Source organism: Zea mays, chromosome 5, assembly GCF_902167145.1.
Source record: "Zea mays cultivar B73 chromosome 5, Zm-B73-REFERENCE-NAM-5.0, whole genome shotgun sequence".
Lineage (NCBI taxonomy): Eukaryota > Viridiplantae > Streptophyta > Magnoliopsida > Poales > Poaceae > Zea > Zea mays.
In genome coordinates this window covers 208340458-208356903 of record NC_050100.1, presented here as the reverse complement: position 1 = coordinate 208356903, position 16446 = coordinate 208340458, and the positions used below count along the sequence as shown (strand labels likewise).

At 56.3% G+C, this 16446-nt stretch overlaps 1 protein-coding gene across 2 annotated transcripts; it reads left to right on the top strand.

Moving 5' to 3' along the window:
* Window positions 1-934: 934 nt before the first annotated feature.
* On the top strand, window positions 935-4452 carry GRF1 (growth-regulating factor 1-like). 2 transcript variants are annotated; one of them, NM_001112551.1, is given in 5 exon segments: window positions 1167-1284; window positions 1402-1619; window positions 2339-2786; window positions 3643-4088; window positions 4181-4338. In NM_001112551.1, coding segments are annotated over 5 exon segments (1227 nt in total). In that variant the 5' UTR covers window positions 1167-1177; the 3' UTR covers window positions 4189-4338.
* The last annotated feature ends 11994 nt before the right edge of the window (window positions 4453-16446 follow it).

Sequence of the window (16446 nt, the reverse complement as noted above, 5' to 3'; positions counted from 1 at the left end):
TATTCTTAGTTGGTTTGGATAGAAACTACGACGATTATCACCGCTCTGAGGCCTAATGGCCTATGCACTTGATTCTCTCCATGCCCACTCTGCCCTGTTCAAATGTTTAATTAATATTTAATTTAATAATTTTGAATTCAAGAATACGAGTTCAAGGTATATTTAAAATTGACATCAAAGAGAAATGAAATTAAAGCAATGATAGACTTGTCTTTGGGTGTGAAAAAAAGCTAGAAACTTATTTATAAAAACCCAATTCTAAACATGTATACCTAATTTTTATTATAAATCGGTTTTTAGATAGAATCGTAAAGCCCTTGATCAGAGCATCCAACGAGCCATGAGGCCATGACGGAAGAGCGGAAGTGCAGACGGCAACGGCGTTCCGCTTCATGCCGCACCCTCCAGTGTCCTGTGGCCTTTAAGTGCCGGCCTTGGGAACCGCGACGCAGACACAGCCCAAATCCGCAGTCACTCCTCCAACACGATGCTTGTCACCACCCTTGCTACAGTGCCTGCATCCATATCCACTCCGCTCGCGCAAAAAATATCCGAGTCGGAAACAAACAAAGCAGCATAGGAAACAGAAGAAAGCTGTACTAGTACGTGAGGACGAGGAGGGAGAGAGAGCAATACACAGAAGCCTGCTACCGTGCTACGGACTACCACAACGCCAGAGGGACAACCGGACAGAGGGGGAGGCAGGCCTCGCTTGTCATCTAGCTAGGTCAGCCGGGGACGGGGTCGGAGCAGTAGAGCTAAAGCCAGAGGCCAGGCTCGTAGTAGTACGTAGTAGTAGTGCCCTCCTCGTGTCATTTGGCCAGCCTTGTCCAGACGACCACACACACCAGATTACGCTTAACATTCTGTTTGACATCTAAAACCAGCCGGCTTGATCCAAATGCCTCCCTAGGTAGTAGCTTAGTCTTGCTCGCCGCCTCTCCGGGAGACGACGACACGCCTGATGAGTGCCTGACGTTCCAGCGCGAGGCAGACAGCGACGCAGAGAGAGACAAAGCGGGCAATAAAGGCAGCCGCGCGCGAGCGAGGGAAGGGAGCGAAGCAAAGCACATCACGAGCCCAGCCTGCGCCTGCGGAGGGAGGGGGCTCATTAAAGAGGGGGCGCGAGCGCGACCGGCCGCGGGGAGCAAGCAGCGCGCGAGAGAGACAGGTTGAGATGGCGATGCCGTATGCCTCTCTTTCCCCGGCAGGCGCCGCCGACCACCGCTCCTCCACAGCCACGGCGTCCCTCGTCCCCTTCTGCCGCTCCACTCCGCTCTCCGCGTAAGTATCCACCACCGTCGCTCATCGCTTCTTGGCTCGTGTAGTGTCGTCTCCCATTGATGCCCGTCTGGTTCGCGGTTGTGTTGTGACGACGTGGTGGTATGTGTGCTGGTGCAGGGGCGGCGGGCTGGGCGAGGAGGACGCCCAGGCGAGCGCGAGGTGGCCGGCCGCGAGGCCGGTGGTGCCGTTCACGCCGGCGCAGTACCAGGAGCTGGAGCAGCAGGCGCTCATATACAAGTACCTGGTGGCGGGCGTGCCCGTTCCGCCGGATCTCGTGGTTCCAATCCGCCGCGGCCTCGACTCCCTCGCAACCCGCTTCTACGGCCAACCCACACGTACGTACGGCATTTCCCTCCCTCTCCTCTCGGCGCCCTGCCAGACTCCATCTCCTTCCTGTACTGCGTCCGGGGTGCTTGGCTGCTTGCTCCCTCCCCGGGATCCTGACTCTTTGTTTATTCCAGCCAAGCGTACTTTGCCTCCATTAGTTAATTTGCTCCAGTCATTTGTTAATCCCTGGTGCGCGATTCAAGAACCGTGCGCGTGTTTCATACAAGACCCCCGATTTGCTCCCGGAAAGTTTCTGTTTTTTTAATCCGAGCTGATTCATCAAATGATGAGGCAGAGCTAGCTAGGTAGCTCGTCATTTCGTGCTGTTTTGATTTGATACCGAGCTTAGTAGTTGTTGGAATAGAGGTTAGAATCAGTAGCACGCATCGTTGTGGCTCAATAGTACGAATACTTTTCTTTTGCCATTTATTTCCTCTCCTTCTGGCTTCTGGATGATCAATACTACGTAACTGTGAGAGGTCGCCCCCTCGGCAGCAAGCAAATTCATTGAATGCAATCTGCAGCAGCTCTCCGCTAGCTGCTCGCCATTTCGTCCGACTGCGCCTGCATCGGTACTGTCCTGTACTACCAAATGGCAATCCATTTGGACACTGCAGATCCAGATGCACGCGTAGTTGCTGCGTACATGCAGATGCACGATGATAAAAGCAAACGCACAAGTGATGCTTAAATACAGCGTCTGATTTTCTCGGCGTGATCTGTGCAGTCGGGTACGGACCGTACCTGGGGAGGAAACTGGATCCGGAGCCCGGCCGGTGCCGGCGAACGGACGGCAAGAAGTGGCGGTGCTCCAAGGAGGCCGCCCCGGACTCCAAGTACTGCGAGCGCCACATGCACCGCGGCCGCAACCGTTCAAGAAAGCCTGTGGAAACGCAGCTCGCGCCCCAGTCCCAACCGCCCGCCGCCGCAGCCGTCTCCGCCGCTCCGCCCCTGGCAGCCGCCGCCGCCGCCACCACCAACGGCAGCGGCTTCCAGAACCACTCTCTCTACCCGGCCATCGCCGGCAGCACTGGTGGTGGAGGAGGAGTTGGCGGGTCCGGCAATATCTCCTCCCCGTTCTCCTCGTCGATGGGGGGATCGTCTCAGCTGCACATGGACAGTGCTGCCAGCTACTCCTACGCAGCTCTTGGTGGTGGAACTGCAAAGGATCTCAGGTGACTATTCTTTCCCTTTTCTTTTATTTCCTCTCCAGTGACCAATGCTATCCTGTTTTTCTAACAGTGCTATCGATTTTAACTGATTGGCGTCAGATGGCCACACATGCTATAACATTTTACCGATGATCGTTCACTAATCTCTGTCTGTTTGGCATCAGTGGCAATCAAAACCAGTAGCGTAGTGCGTGCTCCGTAGTACTTCACTGGCAAAATCAGCATGGCCTACGAGGACTTTACTCACTTCAAGAGATTACGTTAGAGTTCAGGCGCTGGCTGGTTGCCTGGCCACGCTTTATTAATGAGTTCAGTTCTAAACCCCTGCTGAAGCCCAGGCAGTGTCCATGTCTCTACGAGATAGTTGTGCCCAGGGCAGGTGGACGTGCAGGTGTGCAGCGCACAGCCTTGTTGGCTTCGGCACAGACCCAGCTTCGAATTCGTGCTGGTGCTGCGCATAAAGATGGAACTTGTTTGTGTCCAGCGGTCGCAGTGCTGGTGCCTGCTGCTTGCTGATGCTGTCCTTCCCTGGCCATTACTCCACGTCTTTATGATCTCGCAGGATCAAGTCGTTGCTCTTGCAACTCTTTTAGGGGGCAGCATGTAATAAAATCCGGTCCTTGTAACTACTGATAAACCTGAAACGCATCATGCTGGAAGTCCATCCCCTTTTGCCCATACCAGTTTGGTTGATTTTACTGTACAGATGTTCTTTCACTTTGTTTACAATTTATCGAACAGGATAATGAAGACTAACACCTCACAAAGAAGAAAACATACTGCAGTTGGCATGTGTCCTTTTTAACCTTTGCAACCCCCCTACTAATTTGCTGTGCCCACCCCGCTTTCTGAAATCCAGGTACAACGCTTACGGAATAAGATCTCTGGCGGACGAGCACAACCAGCTGATCGCAGAAGCCATCGACTCGTCGATAGAGAGCCAGTGGCGCCTCCCCAGCTCGTCGTTCCCGCTCTCGAGCTACCCACATCTCGGGGCGCTGGGCGACCTGGGCGGCCAGAACAGCACGGTGAGCTCGCTGCCGAAGATGGAGAAGCAGCAGCCGCCCTCGTCCTTCCTAGGGAACGACACCGGGGCCGGCATGGCCATGGGCTCCGCCTCCGCGAAGCAGGAGGGCCAGACGCTGCGGCACTTCTTCGACGAGTGGCCCAAGGCGCGGGACTCCTGGCCGGGCCTCTCCGACGAGACCGCCAGCCTCGCCTCGTTCCCCCCGGCGACCCAGCTGTCGATGTCCATACCCATGGCGTCCTCCGACTTCTCCGTGGCCAGCTCCCAGTCGCCCAACGGTGAGTCGCGTACGTTCCTGCTGGCCACGGACCGAAGGTGAAAGGTTGTTGCTGGTTTACTGATAGGAGACAACCATGTCTGGTCTCTGCAGATGACTAATGGTGCGTGGATCGTCGCGTTCTGGCCCTTTGTCTGTCTTCCCTCCAGTCCTCCACCCACCGCGCAGTAGTAGCTGCGGAAACAGCCCATGCTCCTGTATATTTGTCGGTCATTTTCCGTGTCAGATCTGTGTACCAAACCAAGCGGCGGCGGCCGTCGTCTCTCCCCGCCTCCGCCTCGCCTCATGTGGGTGGGTGAACATGAGACCGTTTTGCTTAGGCTCAAAGCTTTGTGTGACCCCACTGATCGGTTGTCTGCGTACTACCTGAAAGCCTGCTGCTTTTGTAGCATTACTGTGACACATCGACCGAAGAAAGGCAGGAACGAACAGTGGAGCAACATGACGCGTCCATGCTTCTCTTGTGCTGCCTGTTCCCCGATCTGCATGGATGAGAGCTTTACTGTTACCATCATCACCACCATCAATATGCGTGCGCCTGTAGCTGAGATGAGCTGAGCTGAGCTAACCGTCTCCTTTGGTGAGTGGAAGTAGGGCTTGCTTGCAGCTTCAGAGTAGTAAAGTAGTAATTCGACGTGAGGCAGGCTCAATCGGCCAGCTAGCAGCGCACAACGGTGGCGACCCGTACGTGGGTCCCTTTTCAGGACATGATCGAGCGGCAGGATACGTTGCTTTCTCACCTGTAGCCCGTGACAAGCAATGGTCGTTACCCCAGAGGCCCAGACCCAGAGTTGCACAGCCCCACGCCATCCGATTCCCACAGCAGACAGGCACCTCTCATCCCTCCTCACCACCCCCACCCCACCCCCGCCGCTTCGCATGTTACCGGGGCTCCAGCTCTATGATTGCGTCGCTAGCGAATTGAGATGGGACGATCTGAAAAATGCCGGGGGTTAGGAACAAAGAAGAGAGGGCAATTATCACAGCAGCAGTTAGCAGTTCCATGACATTATATAGGTTCTATTTGTTTCGGCTTCTAGCTACCCATCAAAATCGGCTTCTCAATTCGTTTATGTGATTACCGCTTCCGCAAAAATAGTCTAGATGATTCAAATACAAAAAGCAGTACGGTTTGGATTTTCTATAATAAAGATTTCTGAGAGGACTGCATATTCTCACAAATTGGATGCTGAGCTGTAAGGGTTCAAATTAGAGACTTATTGTTTGCTTTATAAATTACTCTCTCCGTCCTAAAATAGTACCTTTTTAGACTATACATACATTCATTAGTAAATCTAAGAATGTGGTTCATATGTATGTCTAGATTTATTATCATTTATTTAAATGTGCACGGAAAAAGAGAACTATAAAGAACTGTATTTTAGGACGGAGTGAGTATTTTTGGTAATACCGTGAGTAATGCTAAGTTCTATGACCCATGTAATGTTTATTACCAGTACTGATAACTGATATCTAAGCAATGGTAATGGAACCTGTTTCTTAGATTTTGTGTTTTTCGTATAGTGGCTGGTGGATGAGATATGTTAACGTTTTTATATATTTTGTGTTGCTTGCTAGATGGCTACAGAGATTTGGTTCACATAAGATATCATCTATATGCAAGCAGTAATGGTGTGTTATTTGTTTATCGCTAGCTTAAGAGCCAACTTGTTATATGCGCTACTATATTAAAAGCTGCAGATGATATGGTTTATAGCCCGTAGCTGGCGGAACTATTATCCTTGCTCTTAGGCTAATCTCATTGGTACTTTCATAGTGGTTTCATGCACATTTAATAGTATGTCACATCAGATTTCTTGATGGCATGTCATACCATTTAAGATGATTGAGTTTAATGGGATGAAATTAGTTTTATTGAGATGAAAACTATATCAACCTGTTTCTAAGGTCTTGAAAACCATTTGAAACATCCATTGAGAGCATTTTCTATTTCAACCCGGGTGCGGGTGACCCGTATCTGACATGAAATTTAGATCATTTTTTATTATGTGAAAAATGATTAAGATATAATAGTGATTATTTTAAATAAGTAACTTGACTAATGATTAATTAAATGTTTTGTTGTCACTCAACATGAGAAGACTTAAAATCTATAAATATAACTCCATTATTATTGGTACTTAATTACTTATAGCTGAATTATTATTTAAAATCTTACACTAATTAAAAACCCGCGGGTGCTCCGAAACCCACCCAAAATCCGATAGATTTGGTACGGTTTTGGAATTATACTTCGGGTGCAATCATATATGGATTTAAGTAGAGTTCAATTGGGATTGCAGGTGGATTTTTGCTCCACCCAATCCGAACCTTACCCATTGCCATTATTCCATCACGCTGTCTGGCCAGTCGGATACTCGGATCGGTGGCTTCCGATCTCCCGGCACAAGCCAAGGCTGATAGCCTGATAGCGATGACGATGACCACCAGCCACTGGTTGGCCAGTTACTGCAAAGCAAAACCAGGCCACCTGAGAATCCGGGCATGCGAGGATTCTGGCCCAGGAACTCTCGTTTGTCATCTCACGGCCTGGCCGTCTTGGCTCTACTTTGCTGTTTTTATTGTTTTCTCTCTCCCCGCTTGCTTCCATTAGATTGAAAGAATTACATACTGATGTACTCCATCTATTTGTTTGAATCGAAGTATGTACGCAATACACTCGTACATACACACATACTGACCCTTATACAAAATATAAAAGAGGTACCATTAATTGCTGAATTAACATATCTACATGTACAATATAACAGTGTTAAAAAAAGTCTCCATGTATGTTAGCTAAGAGGGGCTAGAAATACTAGATTGAAGGTCTGTTTAGTTGGGCCGTGGCCGTAAAAAAAACTGTTATAGACAGTGAGCTGTAAAAAATTACTATTGTGGTTGTGAGCTGTAAAAAATACTATTATGGTTGTGAGCTGTAAAAAAAGCTAAAAACCGTATGTTGGAAGACGTTAAAAGCCGCTAAAAGTTTTTCTATAAATATTTGCACAGTTCTATCTGAAAGCCGCTAAAAGCAGGTCCAAATATGTTTTCAATTTTACACTACAAGAAAGTTAACTTTTAGAAAAAGTTGATTCCTTGTTCAGGCCCTTTAGTTTGGATTTTGGTTTTTATCGGGCAAAAGCCAAAGTCAAACCAAACACCCTAATTAGAAAAAAAACAATAGAAAATTAATATTGATAGATTTTTAAAGATCCAACGGTTTTGATTTACTAGAAAATGTTGGATATATATATATATATATATATATATATATATATATATATATATATATATATATATATATATATATATATATATATATATATATATATATATATGCCGGGGACCATAATTAGGGGTACCCTCAAGATGCCTAATTCTCAGCTGGTAACCCCCATCAGCATAAAGCTGCAAAGGCCTGATGGGTGCGATTAAGTCAGGGATCAGTCCATTCGAGCGACTCGATCACGCCTCGCCCGAGCCTAGCCTCGGACAAGGCCAGCCGACCCCGGAGGATTTCCGTCTCGCTCGAGGCCCCCCTCCAACGGCGGACACATCTTCGGCTCGCCCGAGGCCCTGCCTTCGCTAAGAAGCAACCCTGACTAAATCGCCGCACCGACCGACCGAATCACAGGAGCATTTAACGCAAAGGTGGCCTGACACCTTTATCCTGACGCACGCCGCCCGGCAGAGCCGAAGTGACCGCCGTCACTTCGCCGCTTCACTGACCGGCCTGACAGAAGGACAGCGCCGCCTGCGCCACTCCGACTGCAGTGCCACTTGACAGAGTGAGACTGACAGGCAGTCAGGTCATGCCAAAGGCACCACAGGAAGCTCCGCTCCGCCCGACCCCAGGGCTCGGACTCGGGCTAAGTCCCGGAAGACGGCGAACTCCGCTCCGCCCGACCCCAGGGCTCGGACTCGGGCTAAGTCCCAGAAGACGGTGAACTCCGCTCCGCCCGACCCCAGGGCTCGGACTCGGGCTAAGTCCCGGAAGACGGCGAACTCCGCTCCACCCGACCCCAGGGCTCGGACTCGGGCTAAGTCCCGGAAGACGGCGAACTCCGCTCCGCCCGACCCCAGGGCTCGGACTCGGGCTAAGTCCCGGAAGACGGCGAACTCCGCTCCGCCCGACCCCAGGGCTCGGACTCGGGCTAAGTCCCGGAAGACGGCGAACTCCGCTCCGCCCGACCCCAGGGCTCGGACTCGGGCTAAGTCTCGGAAGACGGCGAACTCCGCTCCGCCCGACCCCACGGCTCGGACTCGGGCTAAGTCCCAGAAGACGGCGAACTCCGCTCCGCCCGACCCCAGGGCTCGGACTCGGGCTAAGTTCCGGAAGACGGCGAACTCCGCTCCGCCCGACCCCAAGGCTCAGACTCGGGCTCAGCCCCAGAAGACGACGAACTCCGCTTCGCCCGACCCCAGGGCTCGGACTCCGCCCTGGCCTCTGCCGAACGACCTCCGCCTCGCCCGACCCAGGGGCTCGGACTCGGCCTCGGCCACGGAAGACAGACTCAACCTCGGCTTCGGAGGAGCCTCCACGACGCCCAACCTAGGGCGCAGGCCAGCCACGTCAACAGGAAGCGCCATCATCACCCTACCCCGAGCTGACTCGGGCCGCAGAGAACAAGACCGATGTCCCATCTGGCTAGCTCCGCCAGATAGACAATGATGGCGCCCCGCAAGCTCTGTGACGACGGCGGCTCTCAGCTCTCTTACGGAAGCAGGAGGATGTCAGCAAGGACTCAACCGCTCCGACAGCTGTCCCTCCGCCAGGCTCCGTCGCTCCTCCGACGGCCACGACATCACACCAGCTGGGTGCCAAGATCTCTCCGGCTGCCACATCGGCATGTACTTAGGGCGCTAGCTCTCCCCCGCTAGGCACGTAGCACTCTGCTACACCCCCATTGTACACCTGGATCCTCTCCTTACGCCTATAAAAGGAAGGACGAGGGCCCTCTTAGAGAGGGTTGGCCGCGCGGGGACGAGGACGGGACAGGCGCTCTCTTGGGGCCGCTCGCTTCCCTCACCCGCGTGGACGCTTGTAACCCCCTACTGCAAGCGCACCCGACATGGGCGCGGGACGAACACGAAGGCCGCGGGATTTCCACCTCTCTCACGCCCGTCTCCGGCCACCTCGCTTCCCCCCTTCGCGCTCGCCCACGCGCTCGACCCATCTGGGCTGGGGCACGCAGCGACATTCACTCGTCGGCTTAGGGACCCCCGGTCTCGAAACGCCGACAATATATATATATATATATATATATATATATATATATATATATATATATATATATATATATATATATATATAGAGAGAGAGAGAGATGTGGCCCACTTTTTGCAATTTAGCCCTTTTCGAAAAAACATCACGTTTGGACACTACATGAAACTGCTTAACTTCCTAGAGCCTAAGCTAGGAAGTTAGACATAAACTCTCGGAAGTTAACGAAACCGTCAGAAGTTAAGCCATCTAGTCAGAAGTTAAGCTTTCGAAAAAAATATGGTTGGAAGTTAGCTTAACTTCCTAGAGCCCGCTAGAAAGTTAGCTAACTTTTTAGAGCCAACTGTGTATCTTGGAAGTTAGCATGTTCACGCCGTAGGAGGACGTCAGCAAGGACTCAACCGCTCCGACAGCTGTCCCTCCGCCAGGCTCCGTCGCTCCTCCGACGGCCACGACATCACACCAGCTGGGTGCCAAGATCTCTCCGGCTGCCACATCGGCATGTACTTAGGGCGCTAGCTCTCCCCCGCTAGGCACGTAGCACTCTGCTACACCCCCATTGTACACCTGGATCCTCTCCTTACGCCTATAAAAGGAAGGACCAGGGCCCTCTTAGAGAGGGTTGGCCGCGCGGGGACGAGGACGGGACATGCGCTCTCTTGGGGCCGCTCGCTTCCCTCACCCGCGTGGACGCTTGTAACCCCCTACTGCAAGCGCACCCGACCTGGGCGCGGGACGAACACGAAGGCCGCAGGATTTCCACCTCTCTCACGCCCATCTCCGGCCACCTCGCTTCCCCCCTTCGCGCTCGCCCACGCGCTCGACCCATCTGGGCTGGGGCATGCAGCGACATTCACTCGTCGGCTTAGGGACCCCCCGGTCTCGAAACGCCGACAGTTGGCGCGCCAGGTAGGGGCCTGCTGCGTGTTGACGAACAGCTTCCCGTCAAGCTCCAGATGGGCAGTCTCCAGCAACCTCTCCGGCCCGGGACGGTGCTCCGTTTCGGGAGTCTTGAGTTCATGTCCTTCGACGGCAGCTACGACATGATACTCCTTCCACCGCCGCGCGACAACGACAATGGCGGCCGACAGCCCACCCGCCGGCGGCGGAATCGACGACATCTTCCCCGCGTGGTGGAAGAACAACATTCGAGCTCGCCCCGTCCTCTCCCCGGCCAAATGAGGAGGAGGCGGGGCAACCAAGGCCAAGCGGGAGGCCGCGCCTCGTCGGCTGTCGAGCGAGTCGACATCCCCGGCGCCCCAACGGGGGGCGCGTCAGGCGTCGACCTCGCGTTTGAGACGAAGGCGAGCGCCGTCTCCCCGCGACACAACAATCTCGAGCAAGTGGACGACGCCAGCGCGCTCGCGGAGAGCTTGCAGGACGTCGCCCTCGTACCTGAGACGGCGGTGCAATCAGTCCCCGACGTGACTATGTCGCTGCTCGTCGACCGAAAGGTACCCACCGATTCCCATCGTACGTCATTTCGACTCAGCCTCAACCCGCCTAGCGACCTTGCTCTGGCGGGCGCTCTCGTAGAGGCGAGTGCAACCCCTCTGGGGTTTCGCATGCGGTCGCCTTGGGACCGGCTGACGGACGTCTCGACCTACGGGCCCTCTGGGTCCGAGGAAGATGACGACCCCAACATCTGTTGGGATTTCTCTGGATTTGGCAACCCCGGTGCCATGCGGGTCTTCATGACCGCATGTGACTACTGCCTCTCCGACTGTTCCGACGGTAGCCGCAGCCTCGACGACGAGGACTGCGGCCCAAGCCGCGAATGTTTCCACGTCGAGCTAGGGGATCCCTCCGAAGGCAACCATCTCGGCATGCCGGAGGACGGTGATCTCCCTAGGCCGGTGCCTCGCGCTGACATCCCGCGGGAGCTAGCTGTGGTCCCCGTTCCGGCGGGGGGTCACGACCCACAGCTCGAGCAGGTCCGCGGGGCGCAGGCCAGGCTCGACGAGGGAGCAGGAGCGCTTGAGCCGATCCGCCGGGACGTCGGGCAGGCATGGGCGAGCCAACCCCCGCCCAGAGAAATACGTCACCTGCCCCAGGGTTTCCAGCACCGCGTCGCCAACGACGTCAGGGTCAGGCCGCCACCCGCATCCAGTGGGGTCGGTCAGAACCTGGCTGCAGCAGCGATGCTTCTCCGCGCGATGCCGGAGCCATCAACCACCGAGGGTCGGCGAATCCAGGGAGAGCTCAAGAATCTTCTGGAAGGCGCTGCGGTCCGACGGGCCGAGAGCTCTGCCTCCCGAAGGCAGGGATATCCCTCGGAACCTCATGCCGCGACTTCCCGATTCATGCGGGAAGCCTCGGTCTACACCGGGCGCACGCGCAACACCGCGCCTGCGGCCCCGGGCCACCTCGGCAACGAGCACCATCATCGCGACCGTCGGGCCCACCTCGACGAGAGGGTGCGCCGAGGTTACCACCCCAGGCGTGGGGGACGCTACGACAGCGGGGAGGATCGGAGTCCCTCGCCCGAACCACCCGGTCCGCAGGCCTTCAGTCGGGCCATCCGACGGGCACCGTTCCCGACCCGGTTCCGACCCCCGACTACTATCACGAAGTACTCGGGGGAAACGAGACCGAAACTGTGGCTCGCGGACTACCGCCTGGCCTGCCAACTGGGTGGAACGGACGACGACAACCTCATCATCCGCAACCTCCCCCTGTTCCTCTCCGACACCGCTCGCGCCTGGTTGGAGCACCTGCCTCCGGGGCAGATCTCCAACTGGGATGACCTGGTCCAAGCCTTTGCCGGCAATTTCCAGGGCACGTACGTGCGCCCCGGGAATTCCTGGGACCTCCGAAGCTGCCGGCAGCAGCCGGGAGAGTCTCTCCGGGACTACATCCGGCGATTCTCGAAGCAGCGCACCGAGCTGCCCAACATCACCGACTCGGATGTCATCGGCGCGTTCCTTGCCGGCACCACCTGCCGCGACCTGGTGAGTAAGTTGGGTCGCAAGACCCCCACCAGGGCGAGCGAGCTGATGGACATCGCCACCAAGTTCGCCTCTGGCCAGGAGGCGGTCGAGGCCATCTTCCGAAAGGACAAGCAGCCCCAGGGCCGCCCATCGGAAGATGCTCCCGAGGCGTCTACTCCGCGCGGCGCCAAGAAGAAAGGCAAGAAGAAGTCGCAAGCGAAACGCGACGCCGCTGACGCGGACCTTGTCGCCGCCACCGAGTACAAGAACCCTCGGAAGCCCCCTGGAGGTGCCAACCTCTTCGACAAGATGCTCAAGGAGCCGTGCCCCTATCATCAGGGGCCCGTCAAACACACCCTTGAGGAGTGCGTCATGCTTCGGCGCCACTTCCACAGGGCCGGGCCACCCGCGGAGGGTGGCAGGGCTCGCGACGACGATAAGAAGGAAGATCACCAAGCAGGAGAGTTCCCCGAGGTCCGCGACTGCTTCATGATCTACGGTGGGCATGCGGCGAATGCCTCGGCTCGGCATCGCAAGCAAGAGCGCCGGGAGGTCTGCTCGGTGAAGGTGGCGGTGCCAGTCTACCTAGACTGGTCCGACAAGCCCATCACCTTCGACCAAGCTGACCACCCCGACCACGTGCCGAGCTCGGGGAAATACCCGCTCGTCGTCGACCCCATCGTTGGCGACGTCAGGCTCACCAAGGTCCTGATGGACGGGGGCAGCTGCCTCAACATCATCTACGCCGAGACCCTCAGGCTCCTGCGCGTCGATCTGTCCTCCGTCCGAGCAGGCGCTGTGCCCTTCCACGAGATCATTCCCGGGAAGTGCGTCCAGCCCCTCGGACGACTCGACCTTCCCGTCTGCTTCGGAACGCCCTCCAACTTCCGAAGGGAGACTTTGACGTTCGAGGTGGTCGGGTTCCGAGGAACCTACCACGCGTTACTGGGGAGGCCATGCTACGCGAAGTTCATGGCCGTCCCCAACTACACCTACCTGAAGCTCAAGATGCCGGGCCCCAACGGGGTCATCACCGTCGGCCCCACGTACAAACACGCGTTCGAATGCGACGTGGAGTGCGTGGAGTACGCCGAGGCCCTCGCCGAGTCCGAGGCCCTCATCGCCGACCTGGAAAGCCTCTCCAAGGAGGTGCCAGACGTGAAGCGTCATACCGGCAACTTCGAGCCAGTGGAGACGGTTAAGGCCGTCCCCCTCGACCCCAGTGGCGACGCCTCCAAGCAGATCCGGATCGGTTCCGGGCTCGACCCCAAATAGGAAGCAGTGCTCGTCGACTTTCTCCGCGCAAACGCCGACGTCTTTGCGTGGAGTCCCTCGGACATGCCCGGCATACCGAGGGATGTCGCTGAGCACTCGCTGGATATTCGGGCCGGAGCCCGACCCGTCAGGCAGCCTCTGCGCCGATTCGACGAGGAGAAGCGCAGAGTGATAGGCGAGGAGATCCACAAGCTAATGGCAGCAGGGTTCATCAAAGAGGTATTCCATCCCGAATGGCTTGCCAACCCTGTGCTTGTGAGAAAGAAAGGGGGGAAATGGCGGATGTGTGTAGACTACACTGGTCTCAACAAAGCATGTCCGAAGGTTCCCAACCCTCTGCCTCGCATCGATCAAATCGTGGATTCCACTGCTGGGTGCGAAACCCTGTCTTTCCTCGACGCCTACTCAGGGTATCACCAAATCAGGATGAAAGAGTCCGACCAGCTCGCGACTTCTTTCATCACGCCCTTCGGCATGTACTGCTATATCACCATGCCGTTCGGTTTGAGGAATGCGGGCGCGACGTATCAGCGGTGCATGAACCATGTGTTCGGCGAACACATCGGTCGCACGGTCGAGGCCTACGTCGATGACATCGTAGTCAAGACGAAGAAAGCTTCCGACCTCCTCTCCGACCTTGAAGTGACATTCCGATGTCTCAAAGCAAAAGGCGTCAAGCTCAATCCCAAGAAGTGTGTCTTCGGGGTGCCCCGGGGCATGCTCTTGGGGTTCATCGTCTCCGAGCGGGGCATTGAAGCCAACCCGGAGAAGATCGCAGCCATCACCAGCATGGGGCCCATCAAGGACTTAAAAGGCGTACAGAGGGTCATGGGATGTCTCGCGGCCCTGCGCCGCTTCATCTCACGCCTCGGCGAAAGAGGCCTGCCTCTGTACCGCCTCTTAAGGAAGGCCGAGTGCTTCGCTTGGACCCCTGAGGCCGAGGAAGCTCTCGGGAACCTGAAGGCGCTCCTCACAAAGGCGCCTATCTTGGTGCCTCCAACTGACGGAGAAGCCCTCTTGGTCTACGTCGCCGCGACCACTCAAGTGGTTAGCGCCGCGATTGTGGTCGAGAGGCAAGAAGAGGGGCATGCATTGCCCGTTCAGAGGCCAGTTTACTTCGTCAGCGAGGTACTGTCCGAGACCAAGATCCGCTACCCACAAGTCCAGAAGCTGCTGTATGCAGTGATCCTGACGAGGCGGAAGCTGCGGCACTACTTCGAGTCTCATCCGGTAACTGTGGTGTCATCCTTCCCCCTGGGGTAGATCATCCAGTGCCGAGAGGCCTCGAGCAGGATTGCAAAGTGGGCGGTGGAAATCATGGGCGAGACAATCTCGTTCGCCCCTCGGAAGGCCATCAAGTCCCAGGTATTGGCGGACTTCGTAGCCGAATGGGTCGACACCCAGCTGCCAACGGCTCCGATCCAACCGGAGCTCTAGACCATGTTTTTCGACGGGTCGCTGATGAAGACGGGAGCCGGCGCGGGCCTGCTCTTCATCTCGCCCCTCGGGAAACACCTACGCTATGTGCTACGCCTCCACTTCCCGGCGTCCAACAATGTGGCTGAGTACGAGGCTCTGGTCAACGGGTTGCGGATCGCCATCGAGCTAGGGGTCAGGCGCCTCGACGCCCACGACGACTCGCAGCTCGTCATCGACCAAGTCATGAAGAACTCCCACTGCCACGACCCGAAGATGGAGGCCTACTGTGATGAGGTTCGGCGCCTGGAAGACAAGTTCTACGGGCTCGAGCTTAACCACATCGCTCGGCGCTACAACGAGACGACGGACGAGCTGGCAAAAATAGCCTCGGGGCGAACAACGGTTCCCCCGGACGTCTTCTCCCGGGATCTGCATCAACCCTCCGCCAAGATCGACGACTCGCCCGAGCCTGAGGCGCCCTCGGTCCAGCCCGAGGCACCCTCAGCTCGGCCCAAGGCGACCTCGGTCCAGCCCGAGGTAACCTCGGCCTCCGAGGGCGAGGCACTGCGCATCGAGGAGGCAGGAAGCGGAGCGAAGAATCGTCACCAGACCCTCTCCCAGGTATATAAAGACCAAGGCGATACCGTTTCCAGCGTTCCGCCCGGACCGGATGCGGGATTCAAAAAACGCGAAGCGAAACAGCCGTTCCTCGAACGGCTCGCACACGCGCAACGGCCGCCCTGCCAACAACTCGCCCCGTCGCATTAACTCCGCGGCGGGACAGGCGGCGTTTCTGGCGGGAGAGGCGGGCGACGCTTCGCCTTCACCGAAATAACCGCGCCAAAAAAGGTACGTCGCGTCGCTCGATTTCGTACCCTTTTCCGTTTTTTCCTCTTTCTCTATCTCTTGCAACAGGGACCGGGAAAGGGGGATACCCCGAAAAGGGTCCTTCCCCGTGAAGGAACCGGGCTCCGAGCCTCCCTACTGATCAGAGGTTCGAAGGCTGGCCCCCCGAGGGGTTCAACAACCGCCTCAGATCGCGTGGGCCCTACACCCACTACTGGTCAGAGGTTCGAAGGTCGGCCCCCCGAAGGGTTCCACGGCCGCCTCAGGCTACTCGGGCTCCGCGCTCATTACTGATCAGGGGTTCGAAGGCTGGCCCCCGAAGGGTTCACAGCCGCCTCAGACGCCGAGCGAGGGATGACCAGGGGTACGTTCGATACATAACCAAGGCTCGGGCTGCGCTCTCGAGGTACCCTAGGACATTTCCGAGACCAGCGGGAGCGATCTTGTAACGGAATCCCATCGGAGGGAGGCATCGAGCCCTCGGACCCCGTCGCCAGGGGACCGGGTCCGGCAGATCACCCGCAGGTACTTTTGGGCGTGCCTCTGGGCCCCTAGCCGACCCCTAACGAACGGGGCACGGACGTCCACTCGGATTACCCGCTTGCAGCTCACCGGAGACACCATGTTCGGCGCCCATCGAGGGTAACATAGCGCTTCCCCCC

Coding starts and splice junctions, on each gene's coding strand:
- GRF1 (XM_008682709.4), top strand. CDS start 1,178: ATGGCGATGCCGTATGCCTCTCTTTCCCCGGCAGGCGCCGCCGACCAC. Junction 1,285..1,401: donor CGCTCCACTCCGCTCTCCGC/GTAAGTATCCAC, acceptor GTGCTGGTGCAG/GGGCGGCGGGCTGGGCGAGG. Junction 1,620..2,338: donor CTTCTACGGCCAACCCACAC/GTACGTACGGCA, acceptor TGATCTGTGCAG/TCGGGTACGGACCGTACCTG.